Source organism: Genypterus blacodes, unplaced genomic scaffold, assembly GCF_046128005.1.
Source record: "Genypterus blacodes isolate CSIRO-AG114 ecotype Tasmania unplaced genomic scaffold, CSIRO-AGI_Gbla_v1 ptg000073l_1, whole genome shotgun sequence".
NCBI classification, from domain to species: domain Eukaryota; kingdom Metazoa; phylum Chordata; class Actinopteri; order Ophidiiformes; family Ophidiidae; genus Genypterus; species Genypterus blacodes.
This window is the reverse complement of record NW_027466883.1, coordinates 1,980,630-2,000,463: the sequence shown is the minus strand read 5'-3', so window position 1 is coordinate 2,000,463 and position 19,834 is coordinate 1,980,630. Positions and strand designations below refer to the sequence as shown.

The window sequence follows — 19,834 nt, the reverse complement described above, 5'->3', positions numbered from 1 at the left end:
TGAAGGATTCCTCCTGTCTGGCACTTTCTTAAGCAGTTCTAGAAGTTACTTAACCACCCTGATCTGACCCAGGAGTGCACATCATAAACACAGTCACAAACATCAGCCACACACACACACACGCACACACCTGTAAGATTTGGTGGCCGACGATCCCGGGGGAAATCCATTCTCCTCGATTTCTGCCCGGAGCTCTGAGAGCTGATGGGACAGCCCTGCCTCCATCTGCTCCACTTTCAGCGAGGAGGAAGCTGTGTACTCGTTTGCCATGGCTGCTCACCAAACACTTCACACTTCTCATTCCTCATTCAGGATTAACATGTTTACAACCTAAATTCGGAGAGACAAACGTTTTAATTGAGGACATATAACATATCAGACATTCACACACATCTCCTTCAATCCAAACACCGAATCTCTGCCACCATGCTGACGTGTTGTGCTGTTTCCATGGAGACGAAAATCCCTGCAGTGGAGCTTCCTCTCCCATTTCCTGTCCGTCTAACACAGTGGCTGCATCTGATCTGTAGAGGGCTCTAACGCTTCATTAGAGCCGTCAGCTGTGAGGAGGATTCAATGTCACAGCTGCTGGCCGCTTTGCTTTCCACTAATCAGACTGCAGCACAAATGACCGACGCGGACATAGAAACATGCACGGTGCCGCCATTGTTTATGCAGAAGTTCCAGGAGCAAAATCATGCATCCTGCGTTCAAAAGCCATGACTTCATCGCAGCGCGGCTAGTCTTCTTGGATACAGCACGTGATTGGCTCTTAGCTGATGATGTAATTATCCAATAGCAAATCACCTCTGTGGAGCCTGCAGAGTCAATTCTGCAGCTGTGCAATTCCTCTCTAGGGATAAAAATAAAAAGAAGGCGTATCAAAAACTTCTGGCTGGTGGTTCTTTAAGCTTTATTTACATGCACCATCGCATTTACAACCGAGATAAGAATTGGAAATACACCTGGCAATGTCAACTTGATGTGTGTTTTTGTTTTGTAGGAGCAATAGGAAGAAATGACGCGTTGGACAATGGCAGTGAGTGTTAAACAAAAAAATAATAAAGCAAAGATGTGAACTGGAATCATATTTAAAAAAAAAAAGAAGCTTCAAGTTGGTTCATTGTATTTGAAAGCTGAAATCAGCTGTTTGAAGCTACAATAAATAACAGTACATGTGGAAGCACGATGGTGCAGAATGTCCCTGTAAAAAACAAAAAAAACTGAGCCAATGGAAACAATTTGCATTATTGTTGTGTCACATCAACATCAGGGATAAAAAATGGAAAGGTTAGAGGACAATAACATCGTGTTAAAGGTGTTTATCCAAAAATAAATACCTTAACACAGTACCTGGTTAAGAACAGAAGCGACGAAGGGGGGGGGGGAGAAGAAAATAAATAAACAAGATTCATCACGTCCCCTGAAATGGTTCGATTTAAGCAACACAATTTCATAGAAAGGCCCTTGAACTGAGAATAAATAAAAGTAAACTAAAATGTATCCTGCTGTTCCTACAAAAACTGTGCTGATGTTGATTATGTTTGCTCTTAAAGCACTGATTCCTATCGTCTATACACTGTTTATCCTCTTAGTCCCATTTATGTAAATACAGAAATATTTTGGCAAGATTTAAAATACTGTAGCAGTTCGTTCTAACGCGTCTTCCACCTGCTGTGACGCTGATAACAAAGGGAGGCTACCAACGCTGCTCCATCTGCAGCCACTCCCTGCTATCTCCTTATTTATAGCACCAAATACTCCTTCAAATTAAAACGCCAAAACGTTTGGAGTTGTGTCCAAGCGCTGCAGAATCGGCGGGTGCGTGTGTGTGTATTTGATTCCAGTAGCAAAAAAGTCCTACATGTGTACTTATAGCTAAACACCGACCTTAATTCTGTCCTACACTTTGAATACTGAGCAGTACTTCCAATATTGCAGTAAGTGAGGAGGGGGGGGAGGGAGGGAGGGGGGAGGAGCTGCAGCAGAAACATCATATTTACTTCAGTAATGCACCTTCAGAAGGAACAGAATTCACAGTAAAGTCACTAAAATCACAGGGTAAAACTTGCTAAATTAAAAATAAAACATTACATACAAAAACCACACAATGTCCATCATTTTACATCTTGATAACATATTACCTATAGATTGATATTTGGTGCATGACTCGGTGCATCAAAGGGGTGTGGAGGGGAACATAAAAGAAAAAAAAAGCTTTTCTTTAACACTTGATTTTGAAGTCGTTGAGTCCGTTTAGGCTACGTCTCTTAAAGAAACTTAAAAGCTTATCAAGTATCCTCCAATGGAACATAATGGAACATTCTCTGCAGCTTGTTCTGTAAACAGGCTGTCAGACACAAGACGCCGACAGCTGGTTTGGCAAACATGTTGGTTTAGGTATGAAAGAGGAGAGAGAGCAGAGTGGAAACATAATTCATCCTCAGTTTCATGTTTCACTTTGTGATATGAGTGATTCCCTGAGACTAACACGCGCTGACACTTGTCACACTGCTTTCACTAAATGTCCCTTAGTTCCTTTCCAGTCAGTTATATAGTTCATATTGATCTTTTCTCTGCTGTGAAGACACGACGATGTGTCTGAGACACTTAAAATACAGTACCAAACATAATGTCTGACATTAAAAATAATGGGAGAACACTACATGAATACACTTTTATATTTTTTCTTCCCTCTAGTTGCACAATGAGGACAATGAACCCCAATATACATGTTCCCATTTTTTCCATCAGGCGGCGCTCTGAGGACCTTTTCAGCTGGGGACCCAGGTTTGGGGCGAGGTCTGTTTGGGGCTGGAGAAGCTTCCTGAATTCCTGTTTGCGTTCTGGGCGGAGGAGATGCGAGAATCAAAGCTCAGGTCCAGGCAATCAGCATCCATCAGTTCGTTGCGAATGATGGAGTCCATGTCGCATTCCAGACTGCCGTTGAACACATCCAGGTCCAGATCGGCAGGAAAGCGGTCTGGGCCGAGCTGCATAGAGATGTTCTTGCTGGGAGACTTCAGAAGCTTCTGCTTGGTGTCACTGTGACCAGAGTCCAAACCTCCAGTGTCAGAGGCTGACAAGCCAGCTTGCCAACCAGGCAATGAGGAGCTTTGGGTCTGACCTGCGCCAGCGTGGTTCAGTAACAGGTGGTCTTTGCGGAGCAGCATGGCATTTCGGCGGGAGTTTTGCAGAGCGATGGCGGTGCTAGCCTGCGACATCAGCGGGTCTGACTGGGTGAGCAAGACGTTGGTGGGGCTATGGGACTCCAGGCTGAGCAGATCCTGCAAAGTTTGGTGTTCGCCGAAGTGGGAGATACAGGAGAAGGTGGTCTGCTTGTTCTCCTGGATGGTCTGCATGGGGGACTGCCGCAGACTTGTGATGGACGGTGGGCTAAAAAGAGGGTTGGGCCCATAGCTGCCAGACGGACTAGCCAGACTGCTTCCTGAGCAGCTGAAAGTAAACACAGAGCTCCCCTGACCGTTGGCTCCGCTGTCTTCCTCTCCAGGAGGAGGCTGCTGGGATGCGGTCAGGCTGATGTTGTCCAAGAGATCGTCCATAAGGTTGTCGGAGAGCCCGTCGTTGAGGTTCATAGTACCTGCCAGGTCAGAGAGCCCTGTGGGCCCTGTGGAGGGGGACATACTGCTGGGACTGGAGTACAGCATGGGGGACAGGGGCGAGTCATCATCAGGGACCTCATCAAGCTCCAGGTTGGCCAGGATGGGGGACAGACGACCACTGAGTGTGCTGGCGTTGGAATTGGTCCGGGAGCGGAAGTCTGTCCAGGCATCCAGCTCGTCACTGCTGCGGGAGGTGGGGCTTCCGGTCCACTTGGAAAGGCTGGACGAGCTCTCCGAGCTGCCGTCTTGGGCGGCCTGCAAGGAGGCTTTCTTCTTTGTGGCTCGTCCTCTGGCTCCCTTGATGTACTTGCTGTTGTCCATGGAAACAGCCCGTCGCCGTGGTGCCTTGCCTCCTTTCCCGCCCTCTGGGTTGACCATCCACCAGGAGCTTTTCCCAGTTCCTTCATTTTGGACTTTGACAAAGCGACTATGGAGGGATAGATTGTGCCGGATGGAGTTCTGAAATGAAAAGCAAATGAAAACATTAATACATATTCAGCTTTAATTCAAATACATAGAAACATAACATGCTTATCAAAGAGACATTTAAAGTCTCTGCATATATGAATGCAGAGCGATGACATGCAACACTGTTTTGAGAAACACTCGATATTCATCATATATGTTTTAATCACTTAACTGAAAAATGAGGACCATTAATGAGCAACAACCAAAGCTGTGAGCAGATTTCGACACAAAGGAACATCTGGTACCATCACAGTACAAAATATGGTGAAGAATCTGAACACTGCAGTGTGTAAGAGACACGTCCCTGCACCTCACACTGTGACCCATTTCTGGCTGCTACAAAAGGTCCACAGGATTTCCCTGGAGATCTTCCCAACCATGTACAAAATTAAACAGCTGGAGCCTGAGCGACCGACACTGCAGCAAGAGAGGAGAGACTGCAGTGATGTCTGCAGCCTGAAGGCCACATTCAGACGGAGCACTGGTCCCCTTCAAATCCCAATTTAAAAGACACATCTCGATAATCCAACGCTAAATAAGAAAATGTGCATTACTTTAACGTCATGAACTTGATGAATGAAAACTGAGCATCTTATTAGCTACACATGAGGGGAAGATGCGTGTTTCTAGACATAATTGTGACTGCGACTGTGTTGATGTTGTCCATACACACGTCTTTTTTCTCATTAAGATTGGTGTCTTAGTTCGAGAAGCAGACACAATTCCCCATTTTGAAGATCTAATCAAATCTTTCATCCAAATCTGCCCCTTTCCTACTAAACAACCAAACAAATGCAGATGAAAACACAACCCCCCCCCCCCCCCCCCCCCCCCCCCCTGCAGCGGCAACTTCAACCAGACTTCACACTCACACAGCAGCTCTGAGGGAAGATTCTCCTGCTCTAATGAGTGACTGATCACAGACTCTCGCGTACAGTTTGAGTCAACGCAACGACCTGCTGACATCAAAGCTCTGGCAAAGCCCATTGTTAAAACCAATTTAAGGCTTATGTGAATAAACAAATGCTTTCTTCACTTACGAAACGCGGCACACAAGGTACCTGGTAGATATTCTTCTTCTGTCTTTATCCACCTACCATTCGTGAGTCATTTAGGTATGACTTAGGTTAGATTTGTGACTCATTTCTGCTGCTAAGTGGCCTTCACCAAACCCTTTCCTCCCACTCTAACAGGGCAAACATCCATTTTCACGAGTGTATTTTGCAATCAAAGGCGATGCTGTTAATTAAAAGTAGATACATCTGGGGTAGTGGGCTGAGAAATGGCAACGAGATGAAGAGAGACGTCACACAAAATGTCACAGCCGAACATATTCACGTGTTCAGAGGTTTTACTGATGCGTTTCTAAACAAACCTGATGGAAAGAAACCTCTTGCTGCAGTTCTTGCATTATGGCAAAACCCAAAACAATCAAGGTGCCCGAATGCCGATGACTACATTATGTTTGGTGAAGTTCTCTTACTGCTATGCAAGCTATGTTTGTATACTACAGGCACATCTCCAAAAACCAACAGTGTCTATTAACTCCAGAACACTTCTGCCTTTGTGTTACTGGGAACAAATGACACATGTGGCCAATGTCAGTAACGTCCTAATAAAAGCACACATTCTGCTTTTACACCAACAAAGCTCCGTTTCTAGAACCAGTTCTGTTCAGTATCCGTGGAAACAAGGTGCTATGTAACAAACCCGCCCGTGTTTCCACCAATTTATACACACTCATCCATGATGATGACGTCATGGTTCCCACGGTGTAAATACAGCCACAGAGGGAACTTCTTGGGAACTCCTAGGGCACATCATGGGGATGCAAACTACAGTTGGTTCCAAGTGATAGAATATTCTAGAGTCTAGAGTCGTTAGCTTTCCCTTCAGCCTTCTACTTTCTGACTTATTTTCAATCCTTACCCTGCTGTGTGAGGATGAGGTCTCTGCCCTACCAAGTACAGGGGTTGAAGAAGCGCTCTGCCTGGATGATAATGCAGGCCAGCTGGTTGCATCGCAGATGTCAAGGTGTTGGGGTTCTGCCTGTTAGTCGTCCTCTCAGTTCCCAGGGAAATGATTTACTCTTTGCACCAAGAGCGTTCCGGGGAGGACTACCACCCGAAGATTTATTACCCACACGGCCCTCCTGTTTCTTAGTAGTCTAATGTTGCTAACTGGCTGTGTGTTAGCATGCTCCTGTCCACTGCTTTGACACATTGGTAAAGTGGTCTCCTTCCCACACAGCCCATTCACTTCCACGTTCACTTCTAACGTGTGAATTTTTGTTTCCAGCACTGCAATCTTCTGTAGAAGTTTGGGATAGTCATCCGTGGAGAAGGGAGGCAACCTGCTGCTAATTAGCTTTAGCTAAGTACCACTTTTCCAGGCACCGCAGCAGGCTTGTGGTGTTGGTAGGCCACACTCGCGTACTCCTGAGGTGGTCAGAAAAAGTTATCGCAATATCGCAATAGCCTACTATATCTACAAAAGATTTTACAGTCCCGGTGAGTATCCAGGAGTCGCTGCTTGTAGGCTCTTATGAAAGGAAAACAAGAATATCGGCAGAAAAATGCAAACAGAGGCGAGAGCAAGCAGCAAAGCGTCTACACACTGTAAGAAAGCAGGAAGCATTTGAATATTGGTAAGCAAGTAATATTAAGTAATAAATATTGTGCAACCTACACTCGGTTAAAGAATATATTAATGTCACTAATCCACCTGGTGTGCAATCCAAAATCCAATATGTTCATTGTCTCGTTAACTGAGCATGAATTGTATACAGTACTTACAATATAATGCAAACGGGGCGGCAGTAGCTCAGTCCATAGGGGACTCAGCTGGGAACCCGATGGTGGCCGGTTTGAGTCCATGTGAGGACCAAGAAAGTGGACTGGCAGCTGGAGAGTTCTCTCTCCAGCTGCCGTGGCACTGCCCTTGGTGCCCTTGAGCAAGGCACCCAACCCCCAACTGCTTCAGGGGCGCCGTAGAATGGGGTGCAAGACAAATTTCAAGTTACCTGTGATAAACATTGTGAATTGCATGTGATCTGACCAAAATAAAGTATTTTATCTTATCTCATTAACAATTCAACAGCCTGCACTAAAGGACAAAATACTGCTGATTTAAGTGTGTGGTCATTTATCAGGCCAGAATTTGTGCATTACACTGCTACAAATGTTGACATTTTTGCTTGCGGTATATTCAACGTGTTTATTGTGTAAGGTCAAAGAAGCGAGGAAAGCTTTGTAACAAGTACCCAGAGCACAGAGCAACGTCCTCAGATTACCTCTTTTATCTGAGGTTTCTAGAAAAACAAAAACATTAAAAAGCCAGAGGGATTCAATTTACATTTGGTTTGTTTACATGCAAGCAACAGCAAGATTTTTGTCTGTAAGGCAAAGATTTGAGCAAGATGGATACATGGACCAATAGCTTTTGTTGATTAATGGAAGCATGAGCAGTCTGCTGGGTGAGGAAATACATGTATATGTATATATATATATATATATATATATATATATATATATACACACAAAAGCCTTAACTGGAGTATAATCAAAGACTATTATTACACAATATCCCTGTAATACTGCTGGTTTCAGTGTTTATTGGACACTGAGTCAGAGCCTTTTTTTAAAGTTTCTGTTTCCCAGATTGTGTCCAGGTACGTACAGTGTGAGCATAGAGCGTTTAAGGATACATCACAAAGAGCAAACTCCTGCCTTCCCCTCCCCCACGCAGCCACAGCAGTGCTGCAGCAGCCTTTGAGCAAAGCCTCATTCTGAGCAGGACTGGAAAAACGCCAGTTCAGCCACAGCCAGATCCGAAGCCAAACACTGAGCTCCTCTCACTGCTACACACTGACCTACATAATTTATGGTCAGCTGATTGATTCTAGTACCCAGGCCGCATGAAATGACAGGGGGGCACGCAGCAGCCTGCACCGCTGACTGACCATCCATCACAGCTGAATAGTTACAATTAACCAGGACATTTAACCTGCTGCTACAGCCACACACACACACACAAACATCTCAGTGTGGAGTCTGGGACCTGTGTGTTATCATGGCTTGCTAATGGCAGAGAGAGAGGTGTGATGGGTCTGGATTTATTTTTTGCTTCTGTCCCAGGCTGGACATGCAGAGGACATTTGGCTCAGCGTCCCTCCCAGCCCTCATGCAGATCACCGAGCTTTAAGCTGATTGCAGAATGTCACACACAGCTAAAAAGCATCTCCAAGGAAATGCTGGTGTCAGCACTTCTGAAACCTAACATTAACCATTTCCTGTGCAAGACAATATCTACGAACACACGAAACTGAACACCACTAAACGGGGACACGATCCAAAGATTTGATTGTTCGGTTATTTGGAGGAATTGCGCGGCAAAAATCTGATGATGTTTGAGAGAAAAATGTGCTCATCTTCAAAGTCATTTCTTCATGAAATAAAGCAGGGACCAGGCACAACCAAAGTCGTACGGGATTACAAACCTATTTACAGTTTTTCTCCCCCATCTAATTCCTGCAAAGCTCAGAGCTTTCATCAGACTCGATTCCATGACAGATGAATTGGTTTTCCAGGCTGAACTAATCCTTAAAATCAAACACAAGCAGAGCCCCACTGCAGCTCCTAAGAAACCACTACAGGACTACAGAGTGCAGTTCAGCCCACAGTGAGGCTGCTCTGCTTGATTGTCTCTCTGTTGTGGTTATTACTAGTTTGCTTTTCATTGACTCTCTCTGTTTGTTAGGTGTAGTAATACTAACATCAGACGCTGATTGTATTGGCTGGTATCTTATCACGTCAGTAGGAATGTGTAACTTGGCTGATATGCAAAACAAAACTGAAATTATAGTTTACAATAATCTATCTGTGTAAGAAATGTATGCTTGTGTCGTGAAAATAGACTGACATGTTATTTAATTTCTTAAACTATCAAATATTGATATGGGCCTAAAACCACATATTTGGGCTTTAGCACAAACTTGTGTACTGAGCAGTGGTTGGGTCATAAATATATAGAATCTTTTGACCCTGTGCGTCTATCAAGCAGCCACACATCACAACTGCTGATAGTCTGCACTGGACTATCTGACAGCTTCAGACACATGCGTGTGTCTCTGCCATGACCTTCCATCAACCCAGCATTCTCCTACATACAAATATAAATAAATACTATACTAATGAATTAGTTTTTCATTTCAAATTTAAGGTTTACAAATATCCACTACACTAAAATATGAAGAAAGACAAGTGAATAAAAACAATGAAATATAAAGTTTTAAAAATCCTAAAAAAAACACGTAAAATACTAAATATTTAAAAAAAAATATTCATTGCATTTCCCCCCAAATCCATGAAAATAATAAGTATTAAGTAATAAGTATTTTCGAAGAGAAGTCGTGTGGACGCCCCCCTGCTCCTGTGTGTGACCTGTGGATCTCTATGGGGTGTATTGGTGTGTGTGTGTGTTGTGTGTGTTGTGTGTTTTGTTCCCCACAGTGGCTTGTGCTCTCTGTTGTGACACGCAGGCATGTCACCGCTCACCTTCCAGCCCGCAGAGCTGTTGCTGTCGCCTTTGTCCTTGAAGTACGGCACAGACCGGACCATCCAGTCGTAGATCTGGGACAAGGTCAGCCGTTTCTCCGGGGAGCTCTCGATGGCCTGAGTGATGAGGTCTGCATAGGAGTAGTTCCCCCAGGCGTTCCTGCGGGCCGAGGACTTCCTCAGCTGCTGGGACGCGGAGCCGCCCGGGGCCGTGGTGAGGCTTTGTGCGGAGGACGGGGAGCCGTCGGCGGGTTCCTCCTTGCAGGCTCCTCGCTGGACTTCCACGGGTTGCGAGGAGGAGCCGCCGAGCTCCCGGGCTTTAGCGCAAACACCGCTGGCTTGCTGAGCAGCGCCGCTCCCCGTGTCACCCTCATCATCCTCCTCTTCAGGGATTACGTCAGTGTCATTTGTCCCGGGTTTGCCCGCACCAGACTCCGGACGGGGCAGGGGCCAAGTGCAGGAGCGTGGCCTCTTCTGGGGCTCGAAATCCGGATCTATCTCCACGTTTAAAGGGGGTTCATTGCCATTGCGCGGCGCCTCAGCCATGTTAATCTCACTATCAGTGTGGTCGCACAAAGGGTTTCTGTAAAATCACTCAGGTCGCATTCCATCAATGTGCTCTGCAGGATTCGGGACTGTTTCTATTTACTATGCACCGTATGCAAATGTCCAGGCAGCAGCCCAGTACAGCACGTGTCTGTCCCCGTCTCAGGCGTCTATCTGCACCAAACAAAACGGGTCAAAACCGAGCGGCAGCACTAACACAACAGCCTCTTCCCTCCGGTACGGAACACACCCCTGCGATCATGCATTGCTATGTTCGCTTAATGTGTAGTTACATAGGGAGAGTCAGCGCGGAGGGTTTCTTGAAGGAATCCAGGCGGCGTTCCTTTACAAGCGTCCTGCAACGCGATCCTGCGACCTGCATGCCAAAGACAATGCACTACCGCCACATTAAAGCCTCCACGGCAGCTTTATCATTCCATACACAGCTGCCATCTTGACCATTTCCTTTCTCAAGTTCTTTATGATCCTGCCAGTCGCCCGTGCAGGGACCATCGAGGCAGAGATGGTTTACCCCCCAAAAAAGGGCCCGCAGCTTGGCGAAGGTACTGCCGAAGAAATGTGGCGGAGGCTCCGATCCGCCTTGTCGACAGCTTTAAAAAATGATGCGTTCACGGTTGCACAGCTCTCGCATCTTGATCAGGGCCAGCTCGGTGTCCTGCTCCTCTCAGCCTGCAGAGAGACTTCATTCAATCCTCTGCTGCCTGCGCTGCTGCTTGGCGCAAATGCTACGAGTCCATGAGGAGGAGAAAAAAAAAAAAAGAAGCCCGATCCTGCCCCCTGGACTGCTCTGAAATTAAAGTGACAGCACACAAACACACACACACACACAGCTGACCAGCAGCGTCACAAAACCCCACATCCACTCAAACCTGTGTAAAAGTACTAACCTCACTATGGAAGATTAGTCAGTCGCATTAAAAGCCCTGAAGGTTTTTTACTTGACTTTGTATTACATAAATTGGAGATTCAAACCTTATTTCTCCAAGTTTCGACAATTCCAGCTATATTATGTTATTAGATCATAACAAAGTCCCTAAAGTATACAGCCATTTACCTTAAAAGTGTGGATTGGGGTCAGTAAAGGCAGCAGTCGTATAAACAAATAAGTACTTATATCATAATCATAAGGAAATAGTCAATTACAGGTTAAAGTGTTCCATTTCTATCCTTGAGTACATTTTACAACTGAGTAACAATTGTGAAGATTGGATTCTATCTGTGTGTTCGTTTCCAAAATAGAAATATTCAAATCTACAGTATTGAGGTAAAGTACTACTTGAGTAAAACTACTTTCCACTTCTTGGGCAGACGAGCCCCTAAAGTCAGAAAATACTTCTCAAGCTGCAGCAATGTTACTTGAATTAAATATTGTTCAAATGGAAATGAGGTTACAGTCGAAAGTATTGTACAATGTATAGAGTATAGGAGTGTAATGTATGAAGTATAATCTCACTTTTCTGCTGTTGCAAGATGAATGTTAGAATATCAGTTACATTTGTCACAACACAACTCTCACTTGAAGACTCCATCATAGGAAGATCAATGAATATTTGCAAACATCACACATTCGATTCAACCCCCCCCCCCCCCCACATTTGGGCATAAATCATATATTTGCTTTTACAGGTAACACAAATGTGAATATTGTTCCTCACTGGTGCTTCCCACTCACTTCTGTTTTCATTTTCATCTCCTGAAAACGCTTCATGATTCACCGATTCATAACAAATGTCACGGCCCCGTAAATAACGCCGCCGCTACACTTCAAACCAATTCGAACGCTTCCTCTCCACTTTGCACAGCCGCGAGTCTTACCCAGGCTACACGTGTTCTATCCCCAGAGTTTTCTAAATGGGCCAAAATGAAAACAAAGATGAATGAAGCTCAGTGTTATCGTCCACGGCGTCTGTGAAATATAAGAGAAATATCTCCCGAGAAGCATTTCCATAAATCGTCACAAACATAAACGCACCTTCGGATCCCCCGAACCAAGTTGCTGCCACTTTCGATTCCTATAATATTAAAATCAAACGCATATGTCCATTACATATTATATATTATATAAATTATATTTAAAATCATCACAGAAGTCCTTTGGGAGTCCATTTCCAAAAAGTCGCCTGGCTCCTTCCTGCAAAAATAAAAAGTCAAAGTTGGACCTGTACAATGAGTACAAACAATGAAACACCAGGAAGGCTCCTCTTCAAATCATCCACACACACACTATGTAAAGTGCAATGTCAGAATCGAGTGATAAAGGGTTTTTAAGAGTTCAATAAATACTTTGCAGTGATACGAGCCAGAGTTCTCTCTGCTGAACAGCCGCGTTGTGTTTGTTCTGGATAAGATGAGTAGGAGTAGTGTTCTGTCTGCGCTGTTCTTGGCAGATGAATAGGAGGATTATGGCGTACAGCTTGTGTAACGCCGTCCACTTTCCCTCCCCAAACATTTTTTCCTCTACAACTGAGATTTTGCGCTTCTGTCACCCTCCAGCCAGTACTCTTCTGTCTGCATCTCCGTGAGTCGAGACACTGTCCTCTGGAAGGCAAACACTTCCTCTTCGCCGCTGAAGATGGACAGACTGCTGGCTTCGTCCTGTGTAAAAAAAAACAAAACAACAACAGAGAATGAAAATATGGTTTGGTGTAAAATCAGGATGTGGTTTGCGTCTGCGGGAGCGGGGAGCCGATGTCCGGTCAGAGGGCCGAGCGGAAATCCAGGATCCACTCAAAGAGAGCGTACCTCTGCCATGGCCAAGCAGTCCTCTGGTTCTGCCACGTCTTGGCTTCACATTGGTAGTAGTTTCATGTTTCTAACCTTATTTGTGCACACGCTGGAATGCCGTAAACCAGACGCCTGTCTTGAGCGTATACGTATGAATCCACCACATCTGGGCGGGAGTCTGGATGTGGGCTTACAAACTGCTGTCTGAAGTTTACCAGAGATATGAAAATGTCAACAAACTGACACAATTCCAACCTATCGACAAGACGTGACCAGAATCCACCTCCTACTTTTTGAGACGTCCTGCTGGCAAAACGACATAACGGCGATACGATCACTATGACTCTGTCATAATGAAATGCAAAATCAATGTGCATAACAGTGTATCCCATAATATCAAGCAACCAAGGATACTTTCAATATGAACCAGCAACGGCTCTTAGAAGTCTTCGTCAGAACAGAGAAGGTAAAGCTCCTCGTCTTTGGTTTTGATGGATTTTCAATGGATTCTCTACTTCTCTGTGGGGGAAAATGTTGCGTTTCCTGTTTGATTGCATTGTAAGACGAAGAGACGTGAAGACAAAAATGGAGGGAAAATGTAACCGCTGCTATAATCGTGTGCCAGAGTTCCTCAAAGCCAGTTTACTACAGAGCGTTTGGCTTTGCACCTTATTGTTATGATCAGATTTCCACCTGGATTTGTAAATATCGGTGGGTTATTTTGATTTTCACCCTCTTTTCAATATTACAAATGTTCAAACAAAAAGTCATACTACTTCCCGGCGTAGTTTCTTTTGTTTCAGAATTTTCTTTCGGTCAGGATCATGAAAGAAAACCGAATAAGACTGTTGTTTGGACTGAATGAGTGAACAGACCAACTTTTTAAGCCATTTTGTCAATGATTCAGTCCCAAAAGAGTCTGGAAACAAAACAAAGTAAGACGGCTCACTGCTCAAGATTTAAGAAAGAAGATACATCTACAAGAATGATGTTGAACCAAGTATCGAGGAGTTCAAACTATCTGGCAGGTGTTTTCCCTTGTAGAAGACATTTAGGACCCACAAACAGAGCCCAAAGCCAAGACGACTCTGAGCAACTACCACGAGAAACACACACACACACACCCCCGACCTGAACCACAGGTTTGGCTATGAAAACAGGTTTTTCTTCTCCATTACCCTTTTCAGTCCCAGGTCGTCCATCAGCGCGTGGCCGTCGTCGTGACCGTGAGATCCTTCTTCATGTACGAAAATGTTCTCCAGCGGATGATCGGCGAGAATCACCACCCGGACCTGAGTCGAGAACACACCATCCATCACATCCCCAACACAAAGCGTACATTCGGTGTTTTTAAATCGTAGACGGAGGGAGTGAGGGATGCGTTGTACCTTCTGGTCATAGAGGGCGTCCACCATGGTTATGAGCCTCCTGGCCTGGGTTTTCTTATTTAGCGTCAGCAGAGGAATGTGTCGAACAAACACCGTGTCAAACAGCCTGGAGATCTCCAGGTAATCACTGGCCCCTAAAGGCTGAAACACACAGAACAAGCAGTGGGTACGGTGCTTTCATGTATTCTTTGAAGATCGGATCGTTCACATTCTGCTGGGAGGTGGCAGGAGGCAAAGTGAGACACCAGAGGAACGCGGTGAATCACAGGGGCTCATGTGAGGAGGCGAATCATGTGAGAGCTGCTGGGGTTGTTCCAGTCCAACCTCCTCCTTTTTATATCTGAAGCTCAGCGTGGCACTTCAGGACATTCTGGGTGAAGTGAGGAGTTCCAGCTATAACACACACACACACTTGCAGACCGCGGAGGTTCTCATCTGTCTGTCTGTCCGAGTGTCGGCAGGATGCATCTCAAAAAGCTATAGACAGATTTCAATCAAACTGTGTTGGGAATGATCCAGAGAGGAATCATTGAACAGTGATTAGTGATGAATAGTGACTATGAACGAGTATTACCGTTATATCAACACATCTATCTCTACGTATTTGGCAAAAAGCGAAGCGTGTGTACACTCACTCTATCACACAGCTCCTCAAAAGTACAATCTGCAATGGTCCCGCATGCTTTGTTCAGACGGACTTTCCTGCCGTGGACGTTCATCACTCTGGGCCGTGTGACTGTGGGGGAAGGGAGGAAGAGTAAGTACACAACAACGTGACGCAAAACTGCATTTCTGTCACTCAACACATGAAGATCTAATCTACTCACTGTCATTCTGCTTATACGCCAGCTCATCAAACATCTTATCTAGTGCTGCTTCTGCGTCCGCCTCGCTTGTTCTGCATTAAATGTGGTAAATGTTTAAAAAAAAATAGCAATCGAATATGAATGCAATTGATACGTTTATATTGTGTACTTCTTACAGAAAGTAGAGTTTTCCGGCAGAGGGTCTATTTCTTCTGCGGTAATCGATCCCAGAGTCCAAGCGAAGAGTTTGGCAATATTGCTGCGTGTGAGATCGTGAACAGCAGGTCGGCTTAAAGTGTTTCAAATCTCTCAATTCTCACATGCATATCAACTTTCCCTGTTTACTTACCTGCAAAACGGCAATAAAAGGCACAAAGTTGACTCTCTGCAAGCCGTTTTTATACAAATCTGAGGGAAAAGAGGGAAATTAAATGAAGTTTCCTTGCGTCGATGATTCTGTTTATAATTCTGAACCCGTATGTGCAACAATAGGATGTAAGACGACAACAATATGAAAGTCAAAGGGGGGAACAGTTTCTACAATAGGTGGCGTTGCTTCCTCGCTTGCTCACCTTGAGGCTGACGATTAGACGTGGCCACAACAACAACGCCGTTGAGGAATAGATTCTCAAAAAGCTGCTTGAGGATCATAGCATCGGCGATATCGGTGACCTGGAGGAACACACGGACTCCGTGTTACAGCGCCTGCACTCCAGAGGGAGACCATAGCAAAACATACAAATACGTAGACGACGAAGCGAGAATTGACCTGAAACTCGTCAAAGCACAGTAGACACGCCTCCTCACTGATCTCCTCAGCGACGGGAGCAATGGGGTCGTAGGCTTTGGCCATTCTGCCCGCTTTCCTCTTTGGCATACTCTGTTTCAGCCGGTGGATCCCTAAAAAGGCCAGAGCGCACAAATCAACATTAGCTCTGCTCTTCATCACACTGTGGCGACCAACCATGGGAAGCACAAATGAATGCGCATGAATACTTTAAACTGCTGCACCCGAGGCACAATGAACTGGCAAAGACAGAACACAAGACATCACACAAGAGTCTACTCATCATTACACTTCATAAAACTTGAGATTTGACGCTCGGGGACATAGGAGGGGACGTTTGCTCCACACACATTAAGAGGTTTCTATGCAGCACCTATGACACAATGTGAAAGCAATGCACTTTAATGTAACATAAACAAGATGTGGGGACTAAAACAGGAAACCACAGAGCTGCGTTGTGCAACATATTTGGAATAAAACAGGTTGTGAACATGTGCGTTGAACTGACGGCTATAAAATGTATTGTTGTGCACCGACTGCATCTGATTAAGTCCGTTTGGGACAAAACTGTAACGTTTAACAGCAAAGTATGTTGGAGGCTTCTCAGACTCGACCTCATACTTGGTAAATCAGAGTCAGTGTTTCCTTGTTCTTATTTACATTTGGAGCTTTATTCTGAAATCTCTGGAGTTGCTGCAGCGCCACTATGCACGCCGAGTGAAAACACTGTCTCATTAAGGCCTCCTCAAGTCAGATATGTGCGGGCAGGTAAAAATCAAGTGTTAGATGTTGACGTAAACATGTTATGGAGCAGACCTGATCAAAAAAATTCTCCTTTTGTTGCCGTTACTGTCGCGTTTCACAAGTCTATAAATGTAAGGATTTATTCATTCATTCAAAGGTTAAATGAGGACGACTCACTTTTATGCACGTCCAACATGAAGCCGTGGAAATGCACCCTTTTCTTCTTTTCCGTCTCTACGTGAGAATAAAACATGTCCATCACCATGGTTTTCCCTGTGCCTAGAGGGAGAGGAAGCACAACATGAGCACCAACGCATCGACACATCACAGAGGAGTTTGTCTGAAGAGATGAACAGATGCCATCCTTACCGACGTCTCCGTAGATGTAGTAACCTTTAGGGGGCTTCGGCTTGGAAAAAAACTGAAAAAAAACAAAGAAAGAGAAATACATTTTTATATTTTACATTTGTATTTTGACAAGCTTTTTACCTCGACCCCTAACCCTGCTAACCTCCATGCCACACTCAGAGACGTCTGGTCGTACATCCTGGGTCTCATTCTACCTGCAGCAGTGTACAAACAGCCAAGCATGTTGTGTGTGTGTGTGTGTGTGTGTGTGTGTGTGTGTGTGTGTCTGTGTGTGTCTGTGTGTGTGTCTGTGTGTGTGTCTGTGTGTGTGTGCGCCCTCACTTGTTTGAGCTCTCAGCAAAATAAGGGTAGTTTAAGTTAAGCTTGAGAAGACAGTGTTATTAGTTATCAGAGCCACTGTTTGGTTGTTATGAAGCCTTGACCGTCCTGAAATCAAGCGAACAGGTCGGCTCCTGATATCTCACGCCCATAACTGGTCTTAATATCAAAGTTATAAATAAATTGAGGCTTCTATATACTCGTGCAGGGTAGAAAGTGTGGTAGTAGTATCAATAGGAGCTTCGACTATGGTTTATAAATCTATACCAGCTGGGGTTTATCAGCATTTAAATACATTGTCATTGAATCAGAGGATGATGTCATCAGCGTAGTCTGGTGTCGTTACCTTGGAGAAAATGGATCCCGGAGTGTTGTTGTAACCTTTTAGGGTTTTATGCAGCTGGTCCAGTTTTTGCATCACCGCTTGCTGGTGCTCATCCTCCCGCAGCACACCGTCTCCGATCAGCCCGGCGTAGTGATCAAGAGGCCCGCGGTAGCTGCTCTCCTCCACGGCCTGCTGAGGCTTCGCAGTGTAACCTAACAAAAATGACAACACGAGCACTTTTTTAACCTGTTTAGACACTCAATTCGATGTTTATTGATGCCTATTTTGCTCTCCTAGACCAGAATCAGAGGTTAGAACAGGACAAGACTTTCGAAACCAAGCCAAAAGCACAGAGAAAACAACAAGGTGAGTTTTTGAAAGAAGGTCATATATTCAAAATCGCACTAGTGTTCATTTTAAGAATGTAAACAAACGAAGGTTAATCAAAGCTCGGTTTCTCTGGGGTGTTTTCACCACCGAACAAAGTGTCGCCGTCCGAAGCGTTTGCTGAAAATTGTCTCACCTCGCCTGCAAAGGTCCGTCAAAGTCTGAAACACTTTTCTGGAGTAGTTGTGGTCTCTTAAGAGGACGCTTATACCGGGAGAAAGTGAGGGTGACATCTTTGACGCGAGCGGTAAACACGCCGCCATCTTGGTTTCAATGAGCCTTTCAATGTAACTTTATTTAAAAAATTCAAATTACACAGCATTTTCATCTTCCGCCAAAAGGGGGCGTTCTTTCGTTCAGATCAGCATCTTGCCTTTCATAACAACTTATTATATTATTTTCCCACTAACACACACACACACACACAAGCAAAGAGAGTGACACAAACAAAGGCCATGGTTACACTATGCCATTTCAAGCAACTTTGTTTAGTATCTGATCACTCCACGCTGCATTAAGTGTCATAGTGTGATCGAGGGCAAATCATATATCGACCGACTGGAGATCAGAAGTGCCAAGCCACTCATGGAGGTGGACTAGCTCACATTGTGGCCAGATTTGCTTGTATTGTAACAACAATACGACGTTTTAACCCAGGAAGGGCCTCCAACCATCTCCACAATAAAAAATACACATCACCAATAGGATCTATAGACGGCCAGCGCACTTTATAGCCTAAATAATGCATAGGGCATGTCCATTTATGGAAATTCTGTGAATTAAAGATGATGTCGAAATACTATTGGAGAGTCTTTGTGAATCTTACATATGGCAGTAGTTCACCCCTCTGTGCATCCCTCTGAGATCTGATAGCGCAGCTCACATATAACTGTCAAAGTGTAACGCTATTCAACCTGACCTGATGAGAGTGGATGTTCATCAGATTTTCAAATTGAATTGAATGAAAAGACTAGTGTGGGCCGAGGAATCGCTGAAAAGTTGCAGTGTTGTGAGTGCAATTCAGATCAAATTCTAACCTTTGTTAATATTTATTGGGAAAACAAGCCAGACAGGGATCTGCCCCCTGACAAAGGTGAAGGGAGGCTCATCATGTCTGTCATGGTGCGGCTTCTTGCTGTCGGTGACGATTCTTGGAGTCGATTGTAGGAATGGTGCTCAGTGCAACCCCAGCCCAACCCCTTACCCTGGTCTCATACATGAAACAGCGTTAACGTAAGGTAATTGTGAGCTGATGTTTTTTGAGATTCATTCACTCCAGCCAATACCTGGTCCTTTGCATTGTGGCTTGTCGACAGTGACGGGCTTTCTTGATGAAAATTGTTTATCTTTGGAAAGGAATGGGGCTTGTTTGCTTTGGATATGTTCTCCAACTAGTTCTCAAAGTAATGTGTGTGTTTATGCTCCCTCACACTCACTCGGCTCTGCCAACAAACACCACCAAAAATGAGGCCCTAAATCTCGAGCCAGACCCATCTCTTTCATGGTCTCCTTCACACCTAATGTCTAACTATTTCAAAAACACACCTCTCTATCTATTTCTGGCAAGCTTGGAGGGGATTGGAGGACTGGTGCATGTTGTACTGATGTACGTACATACACACACACACAAGCTCTTCAATTATAGTAGTGAGATTCAGTGTACATTTCTGTAAAAGTGTGTTAATAATAATAATAGTAACAATGCAGCGTGAATATTATAAAATCATGATTATAGTAATGTGAAGAAAACAGGGAGCTCAGGACTTATCAATC

General features: G+C 44.7%; 2 protein-coding genes across 2 annotated transcripts; both read right to left on the bottom strand.

Annotated features, from left to right (window-relative positions):
* Positions 1 to 896: 896 nt before the first annotated feature.
* foxo3a (forkhead box O3A) lies at positions 897 to 10,953 on the bottom strand. The gene is made up of 2 exons (XM_076157299.1): positions 9,647 to 10,953; positions 897 to 4,082 (listed from the first exon to the last, which is right to left on the bottom strand). Exons 1-2 carry the CDS (start codon positions 10,190 to 10,192, stop codon positions 2,775 to 2,777), a joined length of 1,854 nt encoding a protein of 617 aa, XP_076013414.1. The 5' UTR covers positions 10,193 to 10,953; the 3' UTR covers positions 897 to 2,774.
* Positions 10,954 to 11,212: 259 nt separating this feature from the next.
* afg1la (AFG1 like ATPase a) lies at positions 11,213 to 18,333 on the bottom strand. Its single transcript, XM_076157855.1, has 13 exons — positions 18,198 to 18,333; positions 17,696 to 17,886; positions 17,032 to 17,083; positions 16,840 to 16,941; positions 15,901 to 16,031; positions 15,704 to 15,803; positions 15,481 to 15,539; positions 15,308 to 15,390; positions 15,153 to 15,223; positions 14,961 to 15,061; positions 14,326 to 14,466; positions 14,116 to 14,229; positions 11,213 to 12,808 (listed from the first exon to the last, which is right to left on the bottom strand). Exons 1-13 carry the CDS (start codon positions 18,322 to 18,324, stop codon positions 12,671 to 12,673), a joined length of 1,410 nt encoding a protein of 469 aa, XP_076013970.1. The 5' UTR covers positions 18,325 to 18,333; the 3' UTR covers positions 11,213 to 12,670.
* Between the last annotated feature and the right edge of the window lie 1,501 nt (positions 18,334 to 19,834).

What these genes read in the sequence shown, in the direction of transcription:
- foxo3a (XM_076157299.1), bottom strand. Translation starts at nt 10,192, where the DNA reads ATGGCTGAGGCGCCGCGCAATGGCAATGAACCCCCTTTAAACGTGGAG. An exon ending in ACAGCTCTGCGGGCTGGAAG is followed by an intron (nt 4,083 to 9,646) that starts GTGAGCGGTGAC and finishes TTTTCATTTCAG; the next exon opens with AACTCCATCCGGCACAATCT.
- afg1la (XM_076157855.1), bottom strand. Translation starts at nt 18,324, where the DNA reads ATGGCGGCGTGTTTACCGCTCGCGTCAAAGATGTCACCCTCACTTTCT. An exon ending in CTTTTATTGCCGTTTTGCAG is followed by an intron (nt 15,391 to 15,480) that starts GTAAGTAAACAG and finishes TCTCACACGCAG; the next exon opens with CAATATTGCCAAACTCTTCG. An exon ending in ACGACCTGGGACTGAAAAGG is followed by an intron (nt 12,809 to 14,115) that starts GTAATGGAGAAG and finishes TTTTTTACACAG; the next exon opens with GACGAAGCCAGCAGTCTGTC.